The following is a 27554-nucleotide window of genomic DNA, read 5'->3' as shown; positions in this document are numbered from 1 at the left end:
ATATGGTGTACTTACTGCCTTGCGCAGGTGATGTGTGGTACATGTCAGCGTCGCCTTCTCATTGGGAGCTCGATCGCCTTTCGCCGTCATTTCTTCCATTTCTTTATCTCTCTCTCCTTGATCCACCCCCCCTCCGCTTCTTACCTGTCCCTTAAAAAAAATTTAACACTCCCTCCAATCTGAATCAGCTCTCACCCGTTCTGGTTCTCTACCAAACTTCCCGCCCGAGGAGATGGAAAAAAAAATATTCAGATGGCGATGACGATATTACCCTGTAAGGGCAGCCGGGGATGTCCCCTGACATTCCCATTACCAAATAGCCCATCCTAGCGGAGTCCGCGGCCAAGGCGCCTTCCGGGCCTCGCACCATTTGCCATTTGCCGCCAGTCTCGATGGCAACAAGCGTTAGGTGGGTTTATATGGTTCAGGTGACAAAGAAGAACTCGTCGCTCTGCCATTTGGCGATTTCTATTACTCAATCCATGGACGATGGAGTCACGGGGCCGCGTTTGCTTCAGGCCTTCATTGTCTTTTCCCAGTTTCCTCGTCGCCTATCGATCGTACGGGCTACGCTTACCTGACTACCACCACCACCACCACCTCACACCGGCCGGACTGACTGGCAACTAGCTGGCTTACATACCTACGCCCGGTGTTCAGGTCCAGTCGGCAAGGTATGGGCGTGCGCAGGCAAAGTTAACGGTGGCGGGCGGTGTCGATGCACCCATTCCGCTCTGCCGACTCTGACTAGATGCATACGTCCACGTCCACGTCCACGTCCACATCCACATCCACATCCACATCCACATCCACATACAACACACAACACACAACATACATACGCACATACATACGTACATACATACGTACAACAATACTTGTTTATACTTACATACACGATTCAATCCTTACACATACTCTCGCTGTCAACCTAACAAACACCGAGTCGAATAGAGCTTCGGGACAGGTCGAGACCTCGATGCTGTCATTCATGCACTGTTGACATTGGCAGCCCGGGAAGAGAGCGCAAAACCGCACCACGTGCAGCCTCGTAGCTCCGTGTTTGGTGTCGTTTGATACTCAACTCTTACGTATGAGGAACTGAGTCGGTGCCCCCCTCCCTCCTCTGCTCGCAGTCCCTTCACCCTGCGGCGACTGCGGCGCCCCGTTTGCTTAGGCGCCCCCGGCTCGACGAGAATACAACGGGGACGCTTCATTTAATAAAGGTGCCAACGGACAGGAGCTCGTTTAATATTCGCGGCTGGTACCGTACCTACACACCTGCCTGTCTGCCATCCACGCATGCCCTCGCATCCCCCCCCCCCTCCCTCTCCCACTCGGGCTACCGCCAGGAGGACATGTGTATATGCGACATAGCGGCGAATCCATCTCATCAATCCTTCCCCGCATTGCGCCAGCCGATCCTGTTACCTAAGAAGTCGGTTTTTTGACTAACAGAAAATACCATCCAGGTCGCCTCGGGCATCCTGCTGCAGCCGCTGGTGAAACCTGGCCTTCCTGGGGAATACGGTCAGGCTGTGGTGTTGTGGTGTGCCGCGCCGTCGTTGTGCTGTGCTGTGCTGTACTGTGTGGTGCTGTGTGCTGTGTGTGTGGCCGGGCCGGGGCTAGGAAGAAAGCAGGAGGCGACATCGCGCTATTGAGACCGCATCTTGCATCGCCCGCCTGTGCGCCTGCGCGACCTGGCAACCCTGGCTCGTCTTCCGATTATGGATCGGACAACCGCCTCTCCTGTTGGCCGCCCAAACCACAACCACCAGATTGTCAGCAAACTTAAACGGTGCCCTACACCCGGCCTGCCTGACAACAACATGGACCGAGTTGAAAATGCAACCCCGCCGGACAAATCCACTCGCTCCTCCTTTTCTTCTGTCCGGGAGAACGACTCGAACTTAGCCCAGACCTTCACCACCACCAAGGTATCCTCCTACTCTAAAGAAGCAGACGAGGCTATCGAAGACCAACCACCTCTCCCCACGGAGATGACCACCCAGACTCAGTTTGTCCCGCCCGTCACCCAGCCGAATAGCAGACTACACGGCTCCTGGTTCCCGGCCGTCGCCGCCGAGGGCTTCCAGGGCTGGAAGCAGATCGGCGTCAAGGGGAGGCAGGCGAGCAAGAGCTATGGAGATTTGCAGGCCTTGAAGATCGTCTGGTCGACCCCGGCCACTCCGCCCCGGAAGAAGGACCCGGAACGGCCTCCCCCGGGGCAGTCGTCGATCGAGAAGCTGCCCGCGGAGATACTCGGTACGTCCTAAGACAGATCGTTGACGAGACTAAGCCAATCTTACCAGCTGAGTTCTGCAAATGTAGGCCAGATAATCGACCACCTCGTTCTCGACGTCCCCCCGAACGGCATCTCCGCGCGTAACGTGGATTTGATGTCGCTCCTGTTGACGTCTAGAACACTTCACTCGGCAACGTTGAATTCGCTTTACAAGAACATCACGATACCGCACTCGAGAATCTTCCGGAAGTTCCTGACGCACATCTCGCAGAACCAGGAGCTGGGCACGATCGTGCGCCGGCTCGACTTTTGCCACTTCAACCCTACTACGCTCTTCTCGACGGCCAGCGAGCGAGCTACTACCCGCAACTTGACCCCCGAGACTTTGCTGCAGTGCTTGGAGCTGACACCCTTCCTCCGTGAGTTCCTGGCGCAGGAGTACATTGAAGACGAGATTAACGCGAGCGTCCTGCGGAAGTTGTTCTTTGGGCTCGAGAGGCTGCAGGGGATCGACTTCTGCGGCTGCTCGTCGACCAACTTCAAGAACGCCTTCCAGTCGATCCTGCAGGCCGACTGGCCCGACTTCCTCCCCATCTCTCGGCTCTGCATGCACAAGTGCATCACCCTGTCGTCGTCCGTGTTCGAGACGCTGCTCCCTCGGCTCGGCGACTTGACGCATCTGGATCTCGCGGGAACGCGCGTGACGGACGAGGCGCTCCAGTCCATACCGCACACCGCAAGAATCACTCACCTCAACCTGTCCAAGTGCAGGCTGCTAACGGCTGATGCCATCATCGACTTCGTGGCCAACCACCCCGCCGCCAGCGGGTTGGTCTTCTTAAGCCTCGGGGTGGATGCGCGCAGCCACCAGCTTCTCGACGAGGACGCCTTGGACAGGCTCATCCCCACCCTCCCGCCAACCCTGCGCTCGCTGAGCCTCAAGGGAAGCAGGATGGCACCGTCGCACATCGATCTGCTCCGACCGTTGACGAAACACTTGGAAGAGTTGGCTCTGGGTCGGCGGCTGAAGATTACGGACATCGACCGGCTCTTCGTACCGGACGAGAGCAACGACGGCGAAGACGCGAGCAAGGAGCTAGAATGGGTCCCTCACACGCTCAGGTACTTGGATCTCTCGGACTACACGGCGGTGGAACTGGACCTGATTACGCTCTTCGGACGGAACACGTCGATCATGAAGAGGTATTCGGCACCGCTAGATGTGATCGAGATCCCGGACGACATGTACGCGAGACTAGCCACGTCACCGGTCGTCAAGCAGTTGGGGTGGGTCGTTACCGAGAACGGGAGCAGGGCGTGGCTCGTCCGCCTGCGCGACCTTGAGGACGGACCGCGCGATTCCGGCCTGCGTCCCTGGAAGATGGGCGCTTCGTTCTGGGGCATGCGCAAGATACCCATCGCCTGTGCCGAAGTCGGCGGCATGTACGGCTCGTACATGTTCAAGCGGAAGCTATGAGTCGATATAGCACCATGTCACGTCCCGATCCACCGGCAAACCCTGACATGCTCGAGTCGACGCCCTAGCTATTTCGTCAGATTCTTTTAGGTCGGGTTGCTTGCCCCCCGTTTTCGGGGCGGGGAAGGGAAGGGGGAGAGGGAGGCGAGGCGAGGCGTGGGAAACTCAGCATAGCGCGCGCTCTAGTACTACTACTGATTGTATTAATGAGTTACGTACATGTATGCACGGGCGATGACCCAAGGGGTCGGTTGCTTTAAGGCGCTCCTAGACGCGAAGGCTGGGAGACGTAATTACATGTCATATACCCAGGAACCGTAGCAGAGAGTATTGACCAGACTCGGTCCATTGCCTTTTTTTTTTCTCCTCCCCTTTCTTCCCCCTCTCACACTTTTCCTTTTCCGGCGTATTCAACCCCATACGAAAAACACCACTGTATCTACCAACCTTTCCTTCTTTCCCCTTTCCTCCCGTCTTTAATGGTACTTCGAGGGTGTAACCGATACCACGGACATGCTGCCGAAGCGGCATATAGTGTCACATCCGTCTGCTTCGGGGTCTCGTGCTGAGTTCCTAGGAACGGGCAATCGGGGTTGGTAAGGGGGGTACTTTCAACAATACCTTAGATTTTAGAGTATTAATTAGCAGTAGAACGGAAAGCCTTTTTTTCTGTCTCTCCACCTGTTTTACATAGAGGTATATTTTACTTAGACAAGTCCTAGGATTACATCACCTATTTGCCTGTACTTAGGCCCTTATGAGTAGGTTACGAAGTGCCTAGGTAGGTACCTTAGGTTAGGTACAATAAGTACCTACCTCGTAACGTAGGTATTATGCACCTTTACAAGATACCTTAGGTAGGTATCTAGCTGGCCCATGCGGGACAAGGAGGCACCTAATGCAGGTGTTATGTCGTTGTGCACATGTAACAGGCATGTGCCTGCTTGTAGTGCGTATCTTGTGCTAAGCCACATTTAGAGCCACAGCCGCGCCCCCGTCACGCTACGTACCTAAAATAGCGAGCGACGAAAGGGCGTCTCGTTTCAAGGTCCGTTCCGGATGAGCTTCGCTTCTTGTTGTCGCCATCAAACAACCATCATCACCAGCCTGGCTTTGGAGAGCAGCGCCATCACGATGGGCCCTTCAAAGCAGTCCATGTTCCGCTCCGCGGACATGAGCATGGTGCAGCTGTATATATCTAACGAGATTGGCCGAGAATGCGTAAACGCGTTGGGAGAACTTGGACTGGTCCAATTTCGAGATGTACGCTGACCTCTCCATCTTATGCTATCCTGGCGCGCGCGCGCGCGACACCCCCCTCCCGCCCCCAGCCAGCAACTCGGAAGAAGGCGAGGAAGAGAGAGAGAGAGAGAGAAGAACGTAAACTGACAGCTGGATAGCTCAACCGCGATGTCAATGCATTCCAGCGCACCTTCACCCAGGAGATTCGACGCCTGGATAATGTCGAGCGGCAACTTCGTAAGCACCAGCGCGCGCCGCCCGGAATTCCCTCGTCTAACATACAGCTAGGCTACTTCCACTCCCAGATGGAGAAGAGCGGTATCTCGCTGCGGAAACTGGATCTCGACGTCGAAACACTCGCCCCCCCGACCACGACCGAGATCGACGAGCTCTCCGAGCGGACCCAGAGCCTCGAGCAGCGCATCTTTCAGCTTAACGAGAGCTACGAGACGTTGAAGAAGCGAGAGGTCGAGTTGACCGAGTGGCGATGGGTCCTTAAGAAGGCCGGGGGATTCTTCGACCAGGCTCGTGACAACGTCGATGAGATTCGAGCTTCGACCGACGGCGACACCGAGGATGACGATGCACCTCTGCTCCGAGACGTCGAGCAGCACAACCAACCCGGCAACGTCGAGGCCTCCTTCTCCGGCATGAACGTCGGTTTCATCGCTGGCGTCATCGGCCGCGATCGCGTGGCCGCCTTCGAGCGTATCCTCTGGCGAACGCTGCGTGGCAACCTCTTCATGAACCAGTCCGAGATTCCCGACCCTCTCGTCGACCCGAGCAACAACGAGTCTATTAACAAGAATGTCTTCGTCATCTTCGCTCACGGCAGAGAGATCCTGGCCAAGATTCGAAAGATATCGGAGTCGATGGGAGCTAATATATACAGCGTCGATGAAGACACTGACAACCGTCGTGATCAGATAGACGAAGTGAATGCCCGTCTCAACGACGTCCAAAATGTCTTGCACAACACCCAACAAACCCTTGGCGTGGAGCTAACCCAGATTGCCCACTCCCTCGCCGCTTGGATGATCCTCATCACGAAGGAGAAAGCCGCCTACCAAACCCTCAACCTCTTCTCGTTCGACCGGCAGAGACGTACTCTGATCGCCGAAGGCTGGTGTCCCACCAACGATCTACCCCTGATCCGGTCTACCTTGCAGGACGTGACCAACCGCGCCGGCCTGTCGGTTCCGTCCATCATCAACGAGATCAAGACGAACAAGACCCCGCCGACCTACCTGCGGACTAACAAATTTACCGAGGCCTTCCAGACCATCATCAATGCCTACGGCACGGCGACGTACCAAGAGGTCAACCCTGCCCTGCCCGCCATCGTCACCTTCCCTTTCTTGTTCGCCGTCATGTTCGGAGACTTCGGCCATGCTTCTGTCATGTTACTCGGCTCTTTGGCCATGATTTACTGGGAGAAGCCTCTGAAGAAGGTGACGTTCGAACTCTTTGCTATGATCTACTACGGCCGTTACATTGCCCTCGTCATGGCCGTCTTCTCTCTATTTACCGGCCTCATGTACAACGATGTCTTCTCGAAGACGTTCACCTTCTTCGACAGCGCCTGGGAGTGGAAAGTTCCGGATAAGTGGCAGGAGGGTCAGCCTCTCGTCGCTAAGCTTAAGGGCGACTATCGGTATCCGTTCGGTCTCGACTGGATGTGGCACGGCACCGAGAACGATCTGCTGTTTAGCAACAGCTACAAGATGAAGATGTCGATTATCCTCGGGTGGGCGCACATGACCTACTCGCTCTGCCTGTCCTTTTTCAACGCGAGGCACTTCAAGAAACCTATCGACATCTGGGGCAATTTCGTCCCGGGCATGATCTTCTTCCAGGCCATCTTCGGCTACCTCGTCGTCTGCATCATCTACAAGTGGTCCGTCGACTGGCTCACGATCGGACGGCCGCCACCGGGGCTGCTGAACATGTTAATCTACATGTTCCTGCAGCCGGGGACGCTGGATGTGCCCCTGTATCCCGGGCAGGCAGGCGTCCAGGTCACGTTGCTGCTCCTCGCCTTCGTCCAGGTTCCCATCCTACTATTCCTCAAGCCGTTCTACCTACGGTGGGAGCACAACAAGGCCCGCGCCCACGGCTATCGGGGCATAGGCGAACGCTCGAGGGTGTCGGCCCTCGACGACGAGGACAGCGGGGCCCACGGGGGAGTTAACGGGCGCCTTAGCGTGGAAACCGAGGACGGGGAGGGCGTCGCTATGATCGCGCACGGCGACGACAACGACGACGAAAACGAGCACGGCCACGGGGAGTTCGAGTTCAGCGAAGTGCTAATCCACCAGATCATCCACACTATCGGTAAGTCGGTATATATATATATATCTGGACAATGGCGACATCTTGTTGGCTAGTCCTTGATCACTCCCCCCCCCCCCCCCCCCCTTGGCTCCCCTTCCCGGATAGTCGCGTACTAATCGACATGCCCAATGCCGCAGAATTCTGTCTCAACTGCGTCTCGCACACAGCATCCTACCTGCGTCTCTGGGCTCTGTCGCTCGCCCACCAGCAGCTGAGCGTCGTGCTCTGGGACATGACCCTGGGCCCGTCCCTCTCCAAACCCGGGGTGCTGGGCGTGATCATGGTTGTCGTGACGTTCTACATGTGGTTCTTCCTGTCTTGCGCCATCCTCATCTGTATGGAGGGCTGCAGTGCCATGGTATGTCTTCCTCTCCGTTTCTTGCTTGCTCTGCTCCCCCTGCCCGTTACCTTCGAGAACAACGACGGTTGGCTAACGACACGGCACCACCACCGCTGCTGCTCCGCGCGTAGTTGCATTCGCTCCGTCTCCAGTGGGTCGAGGCCCAGTCGAAGTACGCCGAGTTCGGGGGCCACATGTTCACGCCGTTCTCGTTCCCGACGCTGTTAGAAGAGGACGACGGGCTTGCTGATTACAGGGGTTGAAGTGGGAAGGTGGTTTTTTTTAATAAATTATTCAAGTAATTACTATGGGTGTAAAGGAGAGAGACATGGATAAGCCGGTTAACTTGGCCTGAAAGAGGGAAGAAGAAGGATTAGAACTGAGACTGCGTGTATGAGTAAAAGAACTATGTGTATTGTGTAAATGCGACGGATTGGTAGCCTACTTGGTACTTGCTATAGAGTCTAGTCAAGAGTTGAGGTTGGTGTGACTTGTGCGTATGTAGTAGACGATGCGCGTGTCCGTGAAAGATGATAGCGGTTATCCGCGGTTGGTAGTAGACGACGTACTACGTGAGAGGGCTATATATAGTCTATATCTATCTCGTCTTGTCATCTTCCGATTAGCTGCTTTGCTTGACTAGGTAGGCCTACGGAGCCGAAAGTGGGTGTATCAAGACACTCCTCGTCATTAGCTGTTGGGAGCCGGTAGGGTTGGTTGTACGCTATGGATGTGTTCTTTTTTGCCCGGACGGCACGGATCATTAGCACCAGCATGGGGCAGTTGTGTATGGGGAGTAAGTGTGCTTATGTGTTGCTACTTTTGGGATATGCCGAGCGTATCTGGCGATAGCTTCACGCAAATAGAAGGTATCATGGCGTCGGGCGAGACTCGAAACCCGAACGCATTTCCCATCCAAGGCCGCCACGCCAACCTACCTCGCCACGCTTCGTGTATCCTCCTCCTCCTCCTCCTCCTCCTCTTCAGCATCTTCTTCGCGGGCCTAGGCAGAGCTAGGAAACCAGCAATGAAAACGAGAGGGCGGTTCGCGTCACCTGGAGGCAGTGTAATACCAGGGACACGGTGGGCGCGATCGTGGGCAAGCCCAGAGGACGCGCGCCCGCGCGGCAAAAATTAGAATAATCACGATTGAGTTCAAGTAGAACTCTTTCAGAGATTAAACTGAAAAGAACAGATACTACACTTGATCTAAGCCAAAAGGCAAAGAGAGCTAAGGAAGAAAAGGAGAGGAAAACTTTGCAAAGGAGCCGGAGGGGAGGCAGATATTTATACCCTAGGTGCGGGGCGGTCTCGAGGGGCAGAATCGAGTGTGGGTCACGTGCCGGGTGATGCTGATGCTGGTGTCAATAGGCTGGTGCCTGCGTACAGTGCGCAGCGCGACCGGAGAGAGGGAGGGAAATTACTCATAGAATGTGAACCTACCTAGAAGTACTGCCATAGGGGGTATGTACTGCGCAATACATAGGTACTCATAGGGGTTTCCTCTCCTTTTAATTGGCAGCGCTGCCCGTGGATTCAAGTATACGGACGTACCTATGTACAAATACATACCTAGGTACGCCGATAGGTAACGACAGAGGTACACCCATATTCCCTGGCGCTAGTAAAATCTGCCCCTTGTCTCATTGGCCGCAACGCAGCTACCAGCCATCTCGGTCCCGCTCCAACGAACGGTGTTTCCTCCTCTCCCAACTACCCGACTTACACGTACGCAGCTATTGCCTAATGTGTCACCGCAAAAGGGGGGGGGGGGGGCTAGAATCTGTTGGTTGGGTTGGCAGGCGTCGCACGGAGGTCACTACCTAGGTCCATAGCACAAACTGTTTGCCCGGCGTATGAGTACACATCCGGCCAGAAATGCGTCGAAGGGGGGGTACAAACACACACGACGGAACGTGCGCGGCCCCCGCGCCTGCGAACAAACCACTCACCCAAGTACAGAGTACGTCGAACATATGCGATGTCCCCCCCCTGCGTGCGCCCTGATAGCAATGTCCAGGGTACCTCGTGACTTAAAATTTTCGCTCTGAAAATTTTCGCGTTTTCGCACGTAGCGCCCCTCTCCCCTGTTTGGATGGAATCGAGAGGGCTGGCTGATTTGCGACCGGGCGGCAGAATCGGCCACCGCCCAGCGTCGACACCTATAAATTCCTGCCTCGCCTCCCGTCCTCTTGCAAATCTTCTTTTCCTTTTCTTCTTCATGTCGACAATGTCAGTCAACCCCTCCCCCCCTCATTTCTGCTCCTCTGCCGCGAACGACCTCGCTGACCTTCCGTTTCTTTCCCCTCGATGCAGACTTCAGAGAATCATTTCTATAGTATTCGACCTTCTCTTGATTCCCTAAAAGAGTCACAGAGCCCACCCTGGTTGATGAATGATATCCCCGCCACCCTAGAGTGAATATTTCTATGCGGGGGCGCCCTGGGCCATTGGTTCGCGGCGCTCCCTACTCTCGCCCTGTCCGCAAGGATGGCGGCGGTTCCTCTCGAGGGGCCGCTGTATAGAGAGTGGTGAAGATCTCGACCCCGATCGTTGCGGTCTTGCCTTCGGGCGCGCAGCCGGGGTGGGTGGCGGCGGACGTCTGACAGGTCCAGAATTATATTTTTTTCATTGCTTTCGCGCGCGAGCCGTGCGGGGTGAAGAAGAGAGTCCATGGTATGGAATAGTTTGGTTGATCGTGTTGTGCTAGTGAGGTTGCGATGGTTCATCCGGCTCTGTGTTTTACGAGTGGCAGTGGCAGCGCGCTCACAGTGAAAAGCAGAAGAGGAGTGCAAGTTCGGTCCGGTCAGTATCTTTTTTATCTATGTCATTTAAGAAGGCATCGCGGGGTGCACATATAAAGTTACGATACATGGAATTCCGTCCTTCATATGGTAATCTAGATTCTACGCAGTAAAGTGTTTCGGTCGCTGTTGGCGGTCGTGGCACTTTGAACACACAATTTGGGTGATCCCTCCTTAATCCTGTTATCTGACTGGTCTGTCTTTTTTCGATCAAGTTGGGTGTCATATAATATATCCTATCTATCATACAAGGGAGAGGCCGTGACCTCTATCCCGACGGGTATCGCAACGTCTCCGTATCGATAGCGGCCTGCCCACATAGTTTACATGTACATACTCCTACATAACCCCTCTTCTGATGGGTTACGACGATCAAGCCTTGCAAGTCTTCTTTCTGTGACCTGATCGTCGTGACCCACCCTAGTCGTCAATGTTGGCATACATTACAAGGTCAGAGCCAACCTTGAGCTCTATTAAAGATAAAACCGGCTATGTGTATATAGCCCCATTCATCCTGCCGTTTCCCGCAGGTGGGAGGGCAGACAATCCTCATTCGTGAGAGTGCCCTTACTTCGACTCATTCTCACGCCCTCTCCGCGTCTCTCTCAACACCCGGGCCGCATCACGGCGACCCGACGTCGATGCCCGTCCGTCCATGCTCCGTACAGAAAGTCATCTAATGTTGCGGTGATCGTACAAAGAAAAAGGCAGGGGATATCATAATCGGACAAAGGTACAGGCCAGAAAAAAAAAAGAGTACGGTGTGAGACATCACCGTCGTGTTTACGGGAGCCAAACTGAGAAGGTGGGTTGTGTTGGTTTGAAACGGAAAACCCAGAAAGAGAAAAAAGAAAGGAGGGTTCTCGCGGAGCGGAGGGGGGTTGCAATTTAGAAATCCACACCCGTCTCGTATGCCCTCCCGCTCGAGCCCCGTCCGATGGTCTTGTAGCTCTTCCATGACCCGTCGGAGCCGAGCCGGTCGAATCGGCTCATCCCCATCGAGCCCATTTGGGTGTCAGCGTAGCCGGAGAAGTAGAACCCGATGACGACCACCAGGTACGTCAGGATCAGGATGCTGCCCTTGAAGTAGTTGCTCTTGCCCTCGCCGTACATGTAGCTCAGCAGGAACACGCACAGGATCACCGTCACCATGTCCCACTGCGGGAACAGCAGGCTGAACGTCCAGCGGCTGGGGTCCGGGTCGCCGTCTGGTTGGAGGGGGTACACCGCCGAGAAGAGAACGAGCGCCGGGATCTGGAGCAGGCACACCTGCAGCGCGTACGCGGAGCCGATCTCCATAGATAGCGCAATGTTACCATTCATGGCGAAGGAAATGGCGTTCTGCGACGGCAAAGGGTAAATAGGTTAGTCGAGTTACGCTTACGCGGCCGGAGAGAATGGGTAGGAAGACGACGGTACAGGAGAGGGAGGGGGAGGGGGAGGGGGGAAGAGTAGCGCTCACCAGGAATTCCGTCGTGTTGGGAACGAGGGCAAACAGCGTAATCCCGAGGAACTTGGGATCGACTGCGTAGTTGTCCAGTACGACGTCTACCGTGTCAACCAGGATCTCCGCGACAATTGCGTACAGGACCGTAGCGCCCATGAGTATGATCGAGCTCTTCGTCCGGCTCCAGTTCGGCGCATCGTGGCCTCCGTGTGACGCCTGAGCATGCTCGGCGATAGGTTCTTCGGCATTCGGGAAGGTGCCCGTGCGGATGGGCGTGACACGCGGCGCCGAACTGCTAGCGCCGGCGGTCGACGTCTGGGCTGAGAGACGACGCGGGCCCCGGGCGTCGCGAGCTGCAATAGCCGCTGCCGTAGCGGCCACCTCCGTTACGCTGCGGACAAGGCTGTTATTCTCGGCGTCCGTGAAGCCGGGGATATTGACGCTGGAGCGGATGTTTTCTACCACCCCGTCTTTGGGGGGGACCATGTGCGGCGTCGGAATGGCGCTGTTCGCCGCGAATCCCTCCGATGTCTGGTGCGAGTGGTGGCCCTCTTCGCCGCTCGGCAAACCGACTTGCTTCAATGACTGGCCGAGGATACGTTTATACAAATGACTGTCTCGGATGTCGGTACCAGTCGCGTCGGCCGCCGCGTTGCGTCCCTCGGAAAAGCGCGGCGCTTGCTGCTGGGACTCCTCGTGTTTCTTCTCGTCAATCTCGGTATTCCAAATGACGGCGGCGTGTGTCCTCAGGGTGAACCATAGACCGATGACGTAAGCCAAGAAGAGACAGGTGGCGGCCAAGTAGCAAAATGGGCGCACGGCTTCGACGTAGAAGCGGTCGTCGAGAGCCGGCACCTGCGAGTAGTAGCAGCGGCGGCAATCTCGCTCGTCGGATCCCACAAAGTCAGTGCAGCTCTGGCATTGGAGTTCGTGGGTGCCGTAGATTTGGTAGAAGAGCGTCGGCCCGAAGGCGGCGACGGTAGCAAAGATGAGCATGGTGGAGGTGACGCCGGCCGATCTCGCGTTGAAGCGCTGTGTTTTGCGTTTGATAGCTCCGAAGCACATGGACAGCCCCGGCAGGAAGAGGATGCCAGCGAATATGCTCCCGATGATGCTCCCCTCGACCAGCTGGCCCTTACCGTCCTTGAGCGCCACGCAGTAGAGGAAGACCTCCACGATGGTCGAGAAAAAAGCGTTGATAGCGGCGCCCAGGCCCATCGAGGACTGGGCCGAGATGGACGCGACGGCCTGGCCGATGAAGTAAGCTAGGGGGATGATGGAGAACAGGCCGGCCACAAACAGGAAACCGGGGGACGTTAGGAAATTGTCGAAATGCAGGATCCCGTCGAGCACAAGCCAGTCGAAGATGACGAGCATGACGACGGCCATGAGGTTGATGAGGAAGATGTTGGTACCGTCGATGGTATACTTCCAATACTGGGAGCCGACAGCTCGGTAAGTGCACAGCAGTATAGAAGAGTGCGGGTGATCCGAGGTCCTGGCAATGCTCATATCAGACTCGAACGACAGAGCGAGCGGGTGTCTCCTGAGGTGATCAAAGAGCAAGTTCGTAACTTTGCCCATCGGGATCCAGAAGACCATGAACCAACATATGGCAGAAACAGACACGAGCGAAGGCGTGATGAGACCCCAGAAGAAGACGAAGAAGATGACGCGGCCGATATTCCACTGGCCCCGGCCGAACAGACGTCTCTTGAGCCGTCTTCCATGATCGCTGGGGTCGTCGTGGCGGCCCGAACGCGCGAGGAGGCTGTCCGTCTCGGCCGCCTCGGAGTCGATGCTTCGTCTCGACCGGCCCACGATGGTGTGCCGCTGGGGGCCGAAAAATAGCCGACCGTATTCCAGGTCGCCGCTCTGCCACTGCTCATACTCGCTGATGCTTCGACCCTCGCCCTCATCTTCCTCCAGGTATGCCTCGTCCTGGTCAAGGCGCACGAACTTACCGAAGGGGTAGAAGAGATAGCCGGCCAGACCCCATAGTACGCGGCCGTATTCTCTCCCGCTAGGAGCGGCCGCGAAAGTGAAGCAAGCTATTGCGCCCAGCGCGGCGAAGAGGGCCATCCACCAGCCGAAAAGCAGGGTCCAGGTGATGTTGAAAAACAAAAGCCAGCGACTGACTCGGCCCCCTGGGGAAGAGTGAATATCACCCTCAGCAGTCTTCTGGACCGATCGGTCCTTCTTGTACAAGGCAGGCTTCCAGATCCTGATACCAAAGGGATGCGTCTCGTTGATGGCTTGCTGGCGATCCTTCAGGGTGAAACTCTCGGCGTCGCTAAGGTTGTCGTCCTCGTCCTCGAGCATGCCAGCTCCTGGAGCCGCCGGTTCTTGCAATATGCCCTCCTCGTGCGGCACGACCTCTTCCTCCTCCCCCCTCTCCTCCTCCTCTTCTTCTAATACTTCGTCAATACCCTCATCTTCGAGAGGATTACTACGGCCGGAGTGCACGCGCGATAGAATCGGGGGAGCTACGCTGCGTCGTCGCAGTGTGGCCGGCTGTCTGCCCGATTCGGCGCTATACGTGGGCAAGGGGGAGTACGCCTGTCGCTCGGTAGGATAATTCTCAACCTCGTTTATATCGTCATCCGTCGAGAAGACCTCCCCGCGGTGGGGAGCGAGGGTGTTTGACGACGCACGGCGAGGCATAGGAGGCTTCTTAGGGCGTTGTCGGCTACGGTCCGGACCTGATAGAGGGGAACGAGATTGCTGAGCTGAGGTTCTCGAATAAGGTCGTTCGAAGGCGGATTCCCCCAAGGATTGCGCGCCACCAGCTGTAGGCGGCGGCGGTGTCTGCACTGTGCCTAGGCGTGGCAAGAGTCAAGTTAGCGTGGTGCCGATAGCACAGGGCGTTTACATAGTGTAAATCGCAGGCGGTCGATGCCAACTGTCAACATCGGATGCAGGGAGGGGTTATGGCGTCGCTGCAGGAGGATGAGGAAGGGAGGAGGAGGAGGAGGCGAGAGTGCTGGATGATCAACAACGTACCGTACGATTGATTGGGCCGCCTGCGCGCAGTCTCGGGCGAGTTGTAGCCTTCCTGGGGTATGTCGTTTCTAGCTTCCCTAGAATCGCGTCGGGAAGAATGCTGTCGCGTCTCTGTGGGTGAGGAGGGAGTGGTCGAGCTAGCGTCGTCTTGCGAGGGAGGATCCATCGCGGGCTGAGCGGATGCTCCGGGCTTCACAGCCAACGCTGGAGGCCTAAGCGAGCCTACCTAGCCAAGAGTGCATGTGAATAGAATCTAGGGGGGGGGGGGGGGGGGCTACTTGAGACAACACAGGCGACACTGTTGAGGAGGTAGGCGAAGACAGGTTCCCACTCCCACCAGATGTTTTTGACTGAAGAACTAAAAAAGAGCAAAGGTCGAGGAGAAGTGGGCGGGCTACGTTGGAGGGGGGTGTCCTGGCAGGAATGTCGCGTAGTGCAGGGTATGTACCAAAAGCTGCAGATCTCTCTCCCTCTCTCTCTCTCTCTCTGGCTGGGGGGGGGTGTCTGGGTTATTGCTGCGGCACGACGGCACAACCTAGCCGGTCTGATCGCGATGCGGAGATGAGGTGATCGGGAATATCGACGAATTTAGAGGGGAAAGGCTAGAGAGGGAAAGACGAGGAGCAGGTAGGATGGTTACTATTGTCTTCTTCTTCTTCCTCTCCTTCTTCTTTAATATAGATTAAACAGGGCTAATAAAGGAGGGGGAAGGGCATAAGACATCAGGTAGGACGGACAGGCAAAGTCGGCTTGCAACTTCAGAGGGCAATGACGGCAACAACAACAACAGCAACAACAATAACAGCGACAACAGGCCGGAGCTACAGCCGACAAGGGCAGATTGAGAAACTGCTAAAAATAATGGGTAGCCGTGTCAGATCTCACACGCATCCCATATGTAGAACATGACCATCGAAAGCGAAGCATGGTAAGATGGTTGGCGTTGGATAGAGTGGGAATGGAGTCAGTCTGGTGATGATGACTCCTCGTGATTATGTACAGTGTGAGTGGACAAGGTTTGATTAGTTCATCTGTGATACAGCTCAAGTGTAGCCTACTGAAGGTACCTAGGGTATCGAGGTACATAAGGAGGTACATGATATGTGGTAGCATATCTCTCCAGCTGCCCAGTGTTCTGATCGGAGACATGCTCCTCCCTATACTTGTTGCAGAGCCAGACTGTCTGTGGTTGGGCAGGTACCCAGTAAGTACCTACCTGGATAGAGGGGGGATGGTGGGACTTCTCGTTAGCCTCTACATAGAGCGACATGCATACTCTATGTACATTAGCAACCCGCCCACCTACATGCCCAAGTGTAGGTACCTGCTACACTAGTACGTATGTACATCTTGTGTACAGCGGGAGCTTGGATGTATACCTGCCTGCATGTAATGTATATGTCCATTCATGCAAAGCACAGAACCAAGGCTCGGGACTGCAGGTATGCAGGCAGCATATGTACTGATAATTGGCCAGGGTACCTACCCGAGATCCTGGCAGCCGCTTGCTCTTATCTCCTTATCTCTGCCTCTTCATCTCTGATCTTCTTCTCCTCCTCCTCCTCTTGCCTGAGTAATCTTGGGATGCGAGGTCAACGCCATCTATGGGTTACTACCTAGGTATGTACCTACCTATATATGCATGCCTCCCTATTGCCGTCCTTATCATCTAAGTATAAGGAGCTAGGAGGTGGGTACCTAAAGTAATTCGGCCTCGTGCAGGTAGTCTTCGCGAAAAGACGAGAGACCGCGGAATCACGCGATGGCGTAATAAAGCTTGAAGATTACAGAAAAACACCTGGGATCGAAACACGTACATATAAGAGTTCTACGTAATGCAAGGTCGTATTCCACATACACGTGTGTGCGGGACCGGGACTTGCGGGCATCTGGCAGCAAATGATCCTAAATGTGTACATAGGTATAAGCATTAGGTACCTAGGTATCTTACCTAACGGAAGGGGTGCAATATGGGCAGGTACCTAGGTACATACTATAGGTAAGTGCTGCGGAATTTAGAATCGCCGCTCCGCTGGAAACGCGTTGCTGCTACTGCCTGGGCCGGACCAGAGCTTCATCGACCTACCCCTGCTTGCGGCCCCGTTGGCTCCGATCTGAGTGAGCCTCGTCTTGTGGGAAGTTCGCCCCATCAACCTCCCACATTATATCTACAACTTCGCTGTTCTCATCATCCGCACCATTCAATCCCTTCCCCTACGTATCTGAGCCATCCTCCTCCCACTCCTCCTCCGACGAGGCCACCATCTCCAGCCCCTTCCACGGAGATACCAGAATTCGTGAATTTGCCCTCCCTCCATTCCTCTCCCCGAGCGGAGCACCGGCAGCCATGGCGCTCGACAACTACTACCACAACAAGATCGAGGCGATGAAGCTCGAGATTCTCAAGGGCCAAGCTGTCCTGCGGCGTCTCGAAGCCCAACGGAACGACTACAACTCGAGAGTGCGGCTGCTGCGCGAAGAGCTCGGCCTCCTGCAACAGCCCGGGTCCTACGTCGGCGAGGTGGTCAAGGTGATGGGAACGAAGAAGGTGCTGGTGAAGGTGCACCCGGAGGGCAAATACGGTACGGATCAGGCCGAGGCCGGAACATCCGCCCTTTTCTCTCGGTGCCCGTGTGGTGGGCTGACTATTCGCAGTCGTCGATGTCGCCGATTCGGTAGATATGGCCAAACTCACCGTTGGCAAACGGGTAACCCTTCTGTCCGACTCATACAAACTCGAGAAGATTCTCCCCTCCTCCGTCGACCCGCTCGTGTCCCTCATGATGGTAGAAAAGGTGCCGGATAGCACGTACGATATGATAGGCGGCCTAGACCAGCAGATCAAGGAAATCAAGGAGGTGATCGAGCTCGGCCTCAAGCACCCCGAGCTCTTCGAATCGCTCGGGATCGCCCAGCCCAAAGGCGTGCTTCTCTACGGCCCTCCCGGGACGGGGAAGACGCTGCTGGCCCGAGCCGTGGCGCATCACACCGACTGCAAGTTCATCCGAGTATCCGGGTCGGAACTGGTACAGAAGTACATTGGCGAGGGTTCCCGCATGGTCCGCGAGCTGTTCGTAATGGCCCGAGAGCATGCGCCCTCGATCATCTTCATGGACGAGATCGACTCGATCGGGTCGTCGCGCGTCGAGGGCTCGTCCGGGGGCGACTCGGAGGTGCAGCGAACGATGCTTGAGTTGCTGAACCAGCTCGACGGGTTCGAGCCGACGAAGAACATCAAGGTGATTATGGCGACGAACCGGCTCGACATTCTCGACCCAGCGCTGCTGCGCCCGGGGCGCATTGACCGCAAGATCGAGTTCCCGCCGCCGTCGGTCGAGGCGCGGGCCGACATCCTACGCATCCACAGCCGCAAGATGAACCTGACGCGCGGCATCAACCTGACCAAGATCGCGGAGAAGATGAACGGCTGCTCCGGCGCCGAGCTTAAGGGAGTGTGCACTGAGGCCGGCATGTATGCGCTGCGCGAGCGCCGTGTCCACGTCACGCAGGAAGACTTCGAGCTCGCCACCGCCAAGATCCTCAACAAGCACGACGACAAGGAGGTCTCGCTCCAGAAGTTCTGGAAGTAGAGATAGGAAAGCACCCGGATGGGTCGGGCCGGGGAGGCGGGCACGCGTAAATAGTGCCCCCTACCGTCGTTTCGGCCGCGCTACCACGCGAGACGGGGTTTGCACTCTCCTAATACTACTTACCTTGGCCTCGCTTCCGGTTTCCGGCAGGCGACCAAGTTTCTAAAGAACCCACCATCGCAACCACCATTACTACCTACTACCTACTGTTACTGCTGCTACTACGACTACAACGGCGACGAGTTACGGCGTGATGATGTATCGCGCTGGGGGTGGAGGCGGATGGACGGATAGGACAACTGGGGGGGAGGTAACGTCCGGAGAGCTGTGCGGTATAGGGGGGGAGGGGACTCGAAAAGTGCACATGTGTACAACAATATCGTAGACAGGAGAAAAGAAAGATAGGGACAGATAGAACGCCCGGCGAGTCCGACCCCAACCGCGAAGTCTCCGAGGTATCGTTTCCCATCGACGTGAGCTTCCTCGTGGTGTTCTGTCTCTTCCCTCTTTTGGCTTTCCCCTTCCAGAGAATGAGTAGCATTCGCGTAGCGCTACCCCCTCCCCCCCCTTCCCCCTCTCACTCTCTGGTGAAGTCCCTCGCTGGCCGGGCTCTATTCGTGTGCCGCGTAAGGGTCGTCTCGGTCAGTATCGCAGGTGACAGACGCAGCAGTCTCCGCGCTTGCGTCGCAGGGAAACCCCGGACTACGCGACCCTCGGCGCGCCCTGTCCCTAGCTGCTGCTGGTCGTTCGGTTGGGAGCCCGGATAAGGACGGGTGGGCGGATTGAAGGAGGCCGCGGGAAGGATGAGGAGGAGGGGGGGGGGGGGGGGGGGGGGGCGCATATATACGTACATGCAGTGCGCCGCTGCATGCCTACATCCCCTATGCCTACATCTACACGTAGACCGCTCGGGTGTTCAAGTAGGCGAGCTACCTAGACTGTCTAAAGCTGGCCAAACGGCGTCGTGTCCCGCACGTATCAGGCAGGAGGAAGTCGAACCCGACGCGACGGAGCCTGTCCAGATTCTCACCGTTAATATACAATACCATACGATCACCGGCTTCATACACGTCCGGCCCCGGCCTCAGCTTTCGACGCAGAATGTGTGTATGCATTATATCGTGTGTCTCTGCCCCCTCTCCCCGCTCCGTACCAGCAAGTCCATAGATTGGGCAGGCTTCCTCCGAACGCTACCTAGGGCATGGCTAGGTAGGGAGATACGGAGATGCCGAGGCGCTCGCCGCTACGACTCGCGGTATCCGACTAATAGCGATGCCAGTTGACATCGCGCGACCAAGATCGCGACCAAGACTGCGCTCGGCGCGCATAGATACGCCCTGCCACTCATAATATACATATATATCTGCGCCACCGACGTGGCCGCTGCTGATAGGCAGGTATGCCCGTTTCAAGTTTCCCCTTCGCATTTATTTCCAACACGCCCTCCCTCGTATTTCCCTTGTCCCGGCTCTACTTTTCCAGTTATAACGATTTGTCTCTGGCCCGTTCGGGGGTGGAAACAAAAAGAGAAGATAAAAAGGTTAGGAAAAAAATGCTATGCCGCTGATCCAGAAACGCCTATATTCCTCGAATCCTTATGAGTTGCCATATCCACCCGACCTGGTTAATCCGGCCCTTCCGAACCCATTATCAGTGGAAATGGATGATGGATGCTGGTGCTGGTGCAAATGCAAAATGCAGGCAGTTTCCTCGAGCCTACCTACTCCTTCCCGTCTCCCCGACATCCCAGATCTCGCAACGGGCGTCGGGCTGGAAATATAATCTGGTCGGGCCTATCATTCATGTCCTATCGCCATATTCCGGGGCTCAAAGATCTCACTCTGAGGCCGTCCCCTACCTCCGGCGGTGCCCCTGGTCTTTTCCTGGACCCTCCAGATCCATTCAACCACTGTCTCGTAGCAGAGAACAAATTGCCGCAGGGTCTGGACCATGCTCAGACGTTGTCTTCTGAAATCCTCCACCGTCGTCTCGACTAGGTCGAGACTCGTGTCCTCCAGCCAACTGCTTTCGACATCCCCGTTCAAGGTTACCGTTGGCCCGGCCGGGAGGCCGGCGGCGGCGGCGCCCCGATAGCGGTTGGGGGGGCTTCCGTCCATGCTTACATCTCCGTCAACATCTGGCCGGTTCGTCGAAGCCAGCCTCTGACGTTTAAGCATGTCTATCACGCTATCCACGGTACAGAACGTGCCCGTACGGCCGCAACCGGCGGAGCAGTGCACAAGCATCGGTCTGGCGTTCGCGTCCGATTCGGGCTCGAGCCAATTCGCCAGCGCCGGATTCTCGGTGGCGACCGACGCCGCGATCGAACTAGCGTCGACCGGTAGGGCGGCATGTTGCATCAGGTTGGCGAGCTCGACAAGCGCTAGCAGGTGTGACGGCTGCGCTGGCGCGCCGAAATCTGGCCATGACGCGTATTGAAGTTGGGTGATCTCGCGTATAGGGGAGAAGGGATGAGCCGTATGAGACAACAAGAACTTCCGCACGATAACGTACGGAGCCTCAGGCTGTGCTTGAGGTGGAGGGTTCTGGGCTGCGGATTCAAGTGTGGTCGTGGTAAAAGCGCGGCGCCGTCCGGACTCTGCCGACACATTATTTGTAGACGACGAAGCCGTTCCTGAGCCCAGCCGATGCTTGTCGATATCAAGCGAAACTTTCTTCTCGGATAGAGGCCTGAGCCTGATCGGTCCGAATTCCTTGCTTTGCCAGTATGGGTGACATTTGAGCTGGCCGCCCTCCGATTCAGCAGTCAGCATAACGATGACGCGGACGTCTTGGTCCCAAATCACCGACCAGAAGTCCTTGACGTGAAATGTTAGCCTCTACAATTTGCTTCGGTAGATCCTTCATTACACCAGGCAATCATCACTTACCTCGAACGTGGCCGGAAGAGGACCCTGTGAGGCGATGTAACGTTTGTAGCTTCGTGAAGCGCGGACGTGGCTGGCGTTGATGTAATCGCAGGCGCCATCCTTTCGGCCGGCTAGATGGACGCGGGCGTGCTCGAAGGGGAGTATGTCTTTGTAACGATTCTTTCCCCCTTGCTCTACCCCTGACAGGCGGACCCCTCCGTAGCTGGCGGTGGGAGGCGCAGAGGTGTTGAAGAACGCATAGGCTTCCTTCATGCGGGTTTGCTCACTACGCTCAATCTGGAGAAATCTCTCGGAGGCCTTCTTGCCGTGGTCCGACGACCTGGTCACGTCCTGCAACCAGCGAGGGAGGGCACTGGCATCTAGATTCGACGGCACCGAAATGTCCAACTGCCCGACACCATCCGTCAAGTCCATGTTCTGTCGTATGTTGCTGAAGAAGGGGTTGGGATTATTCGCACCCGATGGCAGCGTTACGCCGCCGATCACGGGTGCGAAGCTCGGCCGCCCTCCGTCCGAGGTAACTGTGGTGCCAGGCCGTTCCGAGGCCGACCGGTGATCGATGAATAGGGGACAATCGAGTGCGAAGGCGTTGAAGCCGCCCCGCAGGAGATATGGATGCCCAGAGAATCCTTCGTTGGAGAACTTCTTGAACATATTCATTGCCGAGACGGCATCCCGCTTCTCTGTCGAAGCGCCGTCGTACAATACCAAGTATTCGACGTCCCGCCACTGCGCGAACTTGTGCTGGTCCTCCTCGGTCTGGAGGGTCTGCTGCAGTTTTTCCAGATTGAACGTAGCACGCTTCAGTAGGGTCGTGGGGATACAGAGATTCAGGGCGCCGCGGATCCGTGATTGGGCATATTGGGTAGACACACGGACATCTAGCAAGAGTATGCTGTCCTCGGGGGTATTCTGGAGCATCTCCCCTAGCTGGCTTGGTAGAAGGAGACCAGGGGTGCCGTCGAGCGTTGCTGGCACCGTCTCAGCGCGGGGCTTCCCGGATTCCGTTAGCTGCTCCGTCTTTTCCTGGGGTAGCGACAAACGCGGGTGCCGATCGTCAGCCTTGGACAACGTTGTAGTCTTGCGTATTGGTTCGAAGGGCGAATCGACCTGAGCAGGAGACTCAAAACGGGGCAGGTGGCTAAATGATGGCGTATTCAGCGATACCTCCGAATTTCTCTTCGAGTCTGATGATACATACGCCGAGTCGTGTAGACTGTCTGTGTCGACATCCATCCGGGCTCCCGCGCCATCGAGAGCTTTGCTGCTCGAGGGCCTGGTCGAAGAAATCTCCGAGACGTTGTCGCTGTGGTTAGTCGGCAAGCGCAGCGGCCTGGGTCTCGTCGATAGAGGGGATTGGATCGTGGCAAAATGAGCGCTACCTAGGTTGAAACCCTTGGCTCGGTTCGCGTCAACCTGACGCCGAAAGGCCTCAAACTCCGGGTTGGCGTCGAGAGGCACCTGTTTGGGTATGGCGGCGCCGAAGGACTTGACAGATGAGCTTGGCGGGCTCCAGTGGTCGAGAGGAGCAACGGCCGAGTCTCGGACGTCGGCCGTCGAATCCTCAACGTTGAGGCCAAAGTAGTTGGGGCTCGGCGATCGAACCTCGGGCACGGCGGGGGATGCTTTGGTACTTGGTGGATACGGCTGGCCGACGGAATGAGGAGGACACGGCGAGGCCAGCGGGGTGGTGGTCCGATTAGCGCGGAATGATTGTATATTGGCCTGGGAATGGCGAGAGAGGGAGAGGGAGTGGGAGTGGGACGAGATGAGGGGGGGCCTCGAGGACGTCTTCATGGTGTAGTGATGGGGCGTCGCTATGGTGGTTGCTGCGCGGTCGTTATTTCTCGTGGTCGGATCTGGTGCCATCCTCATTCTCATCCTGCGAATGGCGTCGTTTCTATGGGTGGCCCAACCGTTTCGTCCCATGTCAACAGTTTGATGCAGCGCACCTTACAAGATCGACATGGTGAACAGTAGTGGACGTGGCTCTTCTCTCTCGCTCTCGCTCATGGGCAAGGGTAACCCACTTCCTAGCCGTCGGGGATCTTATATGGCGGTGTCGGTACGTCGCGGGTGGACAGGTTTGAATCTTTTTCGTCGGTCACTCTTGTTCTCCCTGCGGTTGTGTGGCTGAGACGTGGGGAGGGGGGGGGCCCGGTGGTGAATGAGGTCGAGGAGAAGGTCGACGGCGGCACCGGTTCTTCACAGCCGCAACGCGAATAAGCCAGCTGCTATGTAGCCGACGACGAACGGAGCCCGGTTCTCCTGATGACGCAGACAATACGCCGAAAAGGGAAATACAGATGTGTGTGCGTGTACCGATATGTATAGAAGTGGAGGGTCGGTTGGGTGTAGCAGGATCGGCCCTCTCTCGTTTCTCTCCCGCCGCTCTTTTTTTCGGACTTCAGGCAATCCTTTTGCGTTTTTTGTGTGGCCGGGGGGGGGGGGGGGGGGGGGCGGTTGGAAATAGAATCCCGAGGCAGCGAAGCCAGGCCTGGACCACTGATGGTCTGTCTACTGAGACGTGCTAAACTTGGTGGCACAGGGAATAGAGCGAATGAGTGCGTCTTGGCTTGAGAAGGGCGAAGGACGGACGGGGCGCGGCGTTCTCTCTCTCTCTCTCTCTGTCTCGCGCTTCTCGGGTTGCCTGACTTGAGCAAGGCAAGGGGAGTGGGCTGGGTCGAGTTGGCGTTCTCGTGCAGGTACTTAAAGGTAGGTCTGGAGAAGGGGGGGGGTGTTATTGAAGTGTCCTAGGGGGAAGAGACTACGGGAGTTTCTGGACCCTAATAGGGCGAGAGGAATTGTCGCGTGAGGTAATGATCTGCGATTCGATGGTGCTGCTTTGCGACGGCGGCAAGGGGTTTACGGGGCGCGAGACACACACACACACATACAACGCCCTCTTGGGAGTCTCCCGAACGCCCTTGAAGTGACCAAGGCCGGGGTGTAAATAACAACGGCTGTGGGTTCGTTTCCTGTCTCTCTGCCCAGCATCATCGTCGAGAACTACGCAGCACATACGTTCTTCTCCTGTTATAGTGGGAGTCTCCGCCTTCTAATCCCGGGCCAGCAGCGCAGTAGTGAGGAAATTCTGGAGATAGCCCCGACCGACCTCGTAGCGGTAGTGTGGCTTCTTTCTTCTTTCTTTCTGCTCTTCTCGTTCCTCTGGGAAAGTGAAGGGAGGGCAGAGAGAGGGTGTCACGGACGCAGTACGTGTATTTTGTTTTTAATCGGCCCCCTGGTTCCAGTCTGGTGTTGCTGTGTTATCCTGGTCGTGGTCGATGGACGAGAACAAGGAAGCAAAGGGAAAAAAAGAAGAGGGTACATATAGGTAATCCCACGGACAGGGAAATGGTGGGAATAAAAAATAAAGGGTTCCAGCCTCGATGACGAAATGGCGGAAGATTAGGGGAGAAAGGAGAGGAGGGAGGACCCTTGGATTTGACGACTCGGTGAAACTTTTTTGTCATAGTGCATGGCCTAGAAATAGGTCGTAATTACACAGCATGAGGCGGCCGCCTGAGGTAAGCAGACATCATTCAACTGCTACCTCAGGGCGAGGCCAGTAACCGCAAGGAGGTCCCTAAGGTACCATCCCCCTACTGAGATGACCAATATAGCGCGCATAGATGTATGGCGTGTTTGGGTACCGTATCTAAGAAAGAAAGCCCCCCCCCTAGAAGGGTTGTGGCGCGTATACTAGGGGTAGATACCTAGGAGGTACCTACCTAGGTATCTTCCATATATGGACGTATGCGTCAGGTACACCAGATAGGTACCGGCCTACGTCTGTGTGGTACGTGTGAGAAGACTGGGCGACGCTGGCGGGACCTCACGCCTTCCCAGAGCACAGGTACCCACTAAAGGCGGTCCCGAAGGCGGGCGCATCACGTATACGTCATAGCCCGGGATGAAGGGAGGAGGTGCCCGCGAGCATGTACATATGTATATGCCTTATGCTGCGATCGCAATCCGAGCTAGGAAAGGGGACAAATGGGTTTTGCAGCCCGACGAACATGTCCCGGAGATGAGGTGAGACAGGCGAGGTGAGACAGACGAGGCGCTCCCCTTTTGAATCTTGCCTTCTACGTATCTACCTGGGTACCTGCACGCAGGTGTGTGTACATCTGTATCTAGGTACCTGGGAGAGAGACCTACATACGGTACCCGAGGTAGGGAGGAGTGAGTACCAGGCACCTGCGAGTCGGCATACTAATGAGATATAGGTAGGTACTCAGTATAACCTCCCAACCTCAGGGGTAGGCATCTCCATATCTTGGACTATTCGTTTTCTAGGTAGTCCGGCTTATCCAGCCGGCAGTGGTAAATCCAATCAGGATTCCGGCCAGAGGACGGTAATTAAAGGCAGAAAGCAGCCATCCCCTATGAACCCATTCGTTAGCCTGCCTAACGAAGCCACTAGACGCCTTAGGTAGGTACCTACCTAACCTGAGGCGGGCGTAGTAGGTCGCTTACCTACCTACATACCTCCTACCTAGGTACCTACCTACCTAGGTACCTACCTACCTACGTGCTACACAGTAATAGTAACAATACTAATGGCAGTTAGGAGGCACCAATAGGCCTATAGTGTAGGGACTATTACTATGTACCGCAGTACGTAGGTATGTACGCCCAGGTACCTCGATACCCATGTATACCGTTACCTCGACCCGCCGCAAGAGGAAGCTGCTTGCCCACCTCGCACACACATACCTTACGTAGCACATACGTATGCGAGGTATGTACACATGCAGGTAAAACATGGCGGAAGTCGTGGCCTGCAAGAAGGGCGAGCTTCGAGAACGGGAATCCACAATTTCGAACGTGCTCTGCCAATGCCTTGAATCCCATCCGTGTCGGCGCTAAGCCGCTCGGAGCCTAGCCGTTTCTCTGCCTCCCCCAGTTTCTCCCCCTTTTTGCTTCATGCCCGGATTTCCTCTCTCTCCCAGGGTCAAGCAACACCGGATCCCCCCCGTCTTGGTGGTGTCGCAATGCTGTTCTGGACCCTTTTCCCCTCATCCATGATTGACCAAGATCACCCGACGGCGGCCCCTGTAACCACCTCGAAGCTGACATATCGTCTTCGTTTCTTCTTTAGAGCATGACTACGGTGTGGCCCATTCCCTTTTCGTCCGCCGACATTTCTAGACCGGTCAACCACCGTAGCATGGCCCGCCCCAACTCTGCCTATTAGCCGGCGGGCGCGACGTCTCCATGTGCCGCAGCGACGTTAGCGATTGACTATGAGTACCCAAAGCGTCTAGCTAGGTCCAGCCGGCGAAACGGGGTTAGGGGATCCTCCTCGTGTCCGTACGGACCCGTCTCTGTCCGGCTGGTAGTCCTGGCTGGAAATTAGGCCAGGGAGAAGTGGCCCGGATCGATCAACTCTGGCCGTCTACCTATTCCCTGCGATTGGCGTTCCCCCCCACCCCGCTCTTCCCTCCCTATGGCGACGACGGCGCACACGAAATGCTTCGTCCGGGCCGTGACACGCTCGCCACGCTGCACGCTACGCGGGCTGTTTGGGAATCGCTATTGTGCCATCCGCTCGTAGGTACCTGCTTGGGAATTGCCACCCGCCCAGCCAGTTGGTCCCGGGCCAGTATATAGATGACGCCGGATACACGGGCTAAAAGTGCTGTGCGAGGTGGGACGATGGCGATATGTAGGCCATCTTGCTACACGCGGAGGCGGGGTGGGACGGCTCGGTTGCAGCTGGGCTGATCTTAGGCAAATTTCCTTCGGACTATGAGTACTCTCTCGAACTCGTCCAGTGGCGACAGACGGCTGCGGGGGGCACCGCCGTTCAAATATCGCGCTGGACGCTAAGAGGGAGGAATGTCTCTAGGCTGGACCCGGGGACGGAGTAAAGCTTCGACGATGTTCCTTGGCTGCCCCTATATCTCCCTCCCATCACCCCATTTCTACGTCATTGCACCTTAACGGACGCCGTATTGCTGATTTCCCATCTGGCCCGGCTTCGATTGTCCTAGCCAACTTATGACAGAGCAGGCGTCTGCTCGTAGCAGTATATGTTTCCCCAACTATAGACGGAGTCGTCGTTGAAGGCCCGGGCGGACGTGCCGCCCACGAGTAGGGGATGGGAGGGAGGAAAGTCGGGATGGCTGGATGGCTGGATGGCTGGATGAATGAGTGCAGATGCTAGCGGGTTGCA

At 56.3% G+C, this 27554-nt stretch overlaps 6 protein-coding genes across 6 annotated transcripts; 4 read left to right on the top strand and 2 right to left on the bottom strand.

The window, feature by feature from the left end:
• The first annotated feature begins 1256 nt into the window (after positions 1–1256).
• GGS23DRAFT_334259 (uncharacterized protein) lies at positions 1257–3872 on the top strand. Its single transcript, XM_051512982.1, has 3 exons — positions 1257–1264; positions 1473–2265; positions 2332–3872. The coding sequence occupies exons 2-3, from the start codon at positions 1728–1730 to the stop codon at positions 3720–3722; spliced, it is 1929 nt and encodes a 642-aa protein (XP_051367941.1). The 5' UTR covers positions 1257–1264; positions 1473–1727; the 3' UTR covers positions 3723–3872.
• Positions 3873–4779: 907 nt separating this feature from the next.
• GGS23DRAFT_586837 (V0/A0 complex, 116-kDa subunit of ATPase) lies at positions 4780–8147 on the top strand (the record flags this gene model as incomplete). Its single annotated transcript, XM_051517453.1, has 5 exons — positions 4780–4985; positions 5123–5201; positions 5253–7298; positions 7436–7656; positions 7770–8147. Coding segments are annotated over 5 exons (2684 nt in total), but the record flags the coding sequence as incomplete, so codon positions are not given.
• A 221-nt stretch (positions 8148–8368) lies between these two features.
• Positions 8369–8651, top strand: GGS23DRAFT_586836 (uncharacterized protein; the record flags this gene model as incomplete). The annotated part of the gene is made up of 1 exon (XM_051517452.1): positions 8369–8651. A coding segment is annotated over one exon (283 nt), but the record flags the coding sequence as incomplete, so codon positions are not given.
• A 2197-nt stretch (positions 8652–10848) lies between these two features.
• GGS23DRAFT_334147 (Sodium/calcium exchanger protein-domain-containing protein) lies at positions 10849–15157 on the bottom strand. Its single transcript, XM_051512981.1, has 3 exons — positions 14893–15157; positions 11905–14708; positions 10849–11783 (listed from the first exon to the last, which is right to left on the bottom strand). The coding sequence occupies exons 1-3, from the start codon at positions 15056–15058 to the stop codon at positions 11331–11333; spliced, it is 3423 nt and encodes a 1140-aa protein (XP_051367938.1). The 5' UTR covers positions 15059–15157; the 3' UTR covers positions 10849–11330.
• A 1990-nt stretch (positions 15158–17147) lies between these two features.
• On the top strand, positions 17148–18582 carry GGS23DRAFT_334138 (26S proteasome subunit P45 family protein). The gene is made up of 2 exons (XM_051512979.1): positions 17148–17474; positions 17548–18582. The coding sequence occupies exons 1-2, from the start codon at positions 17240–17242 to the stop codon at positions 18480–18482; spliced, it is 1170 nt and encodes a 389-aa protein (XP_051367937.1). The 5' UTR covers positions 17148–17239; the 3' UTR covers positions 18483–18582.
• A 1340-nt stretch (positions 18583–19922) lies between these two features.
• On the bottom strand, positions 19923–23341 carry GGS23DRAFT_616494 (uncharacterized protein; the record flags this gene model as incomplete). The annotated part of the gene is made up of 3 exons (XM_051520792.1): positions 19923–21301; positions 21374–23255; positions 23331–23341. The coding sequence occupies 3 exons, from the start codon at positions 23339–23341 to the stop codon at positions 20279–20281; spliced, it is 2916 nt and encodes a 971-aa protein (XP_051367936.1). The 3' UTR covers positions 19923–20278.
• Positions 23342–27554: the final 4213 nt, after the last annotated feature.

Source organism: Durotheca rogersii (assembly GCF_024521655.1).
Source record: "Durotheca rogersii strain YMJ 92031201 chromosome Unknown GGS23scaffold_35, whole genome shotgun sequence".
NCBI lineage: Eukaryota > Fungi > Ascomycota > Sordariomycetes > Xylariales > Xylariaceae > Durotheca > Durotheca rogersii.
The sequence above is the reverse complement of the archived record's forward strand: the minus strand, read 5'-3'. Positions and strand labels throughout refer to the sequence as shown.

Coding starts and splice junctions, on each gene's coding strand:
- GGS23DRAFT_334138 (XM_051512979.1), top strand. CDS start 17,240: ATGGCGCTCGACAACTACTACCACAACAAGATCGAGGCGATGAAGCTC. Junction 17,475..17,547: donor GCACCCGGAGGGCAAATACG/GTACGGATCAGG, acceptor GACTATTCGCAG/TCGTCGATGTCGCCGATTCG.
- GGS23DRAFT_334147 (XM_051512981.1), bottom strand. CDS start 15,058: ATGGATCCTCCCTCGCAAGACGACGCTAGCTCGACCACTCCCTCCTCA. Junction 14,709..14,892: donor GCGGCCCAATCAATCGTACG/GTACGTTGTTGA, acceptor TGCCACGCCTAG/GCACAGTGCAGACACCGCCG. Junction 11,784..11,904: donor CCAACACGACGGAATTCCTG/GTGAGCGCTACT, acceptor TTGCCGTCGCAG/AACGCCATTTCCTTCGCCAT.
- GGS23DRAFT_334259 (XM_051512982.1), top strand. CDS start 1,728: ATGGATCGGACAACCGCCTCTCCTGTTGGCCGCCCAAACCACAACCAC. Junction 2,266..2,331: donor GCTGCCCGCGGAGATACTCG/GTACGTCCTAAG, acceptor CTGCAAATGTAG/GCCAGATAATCGACCACCTC.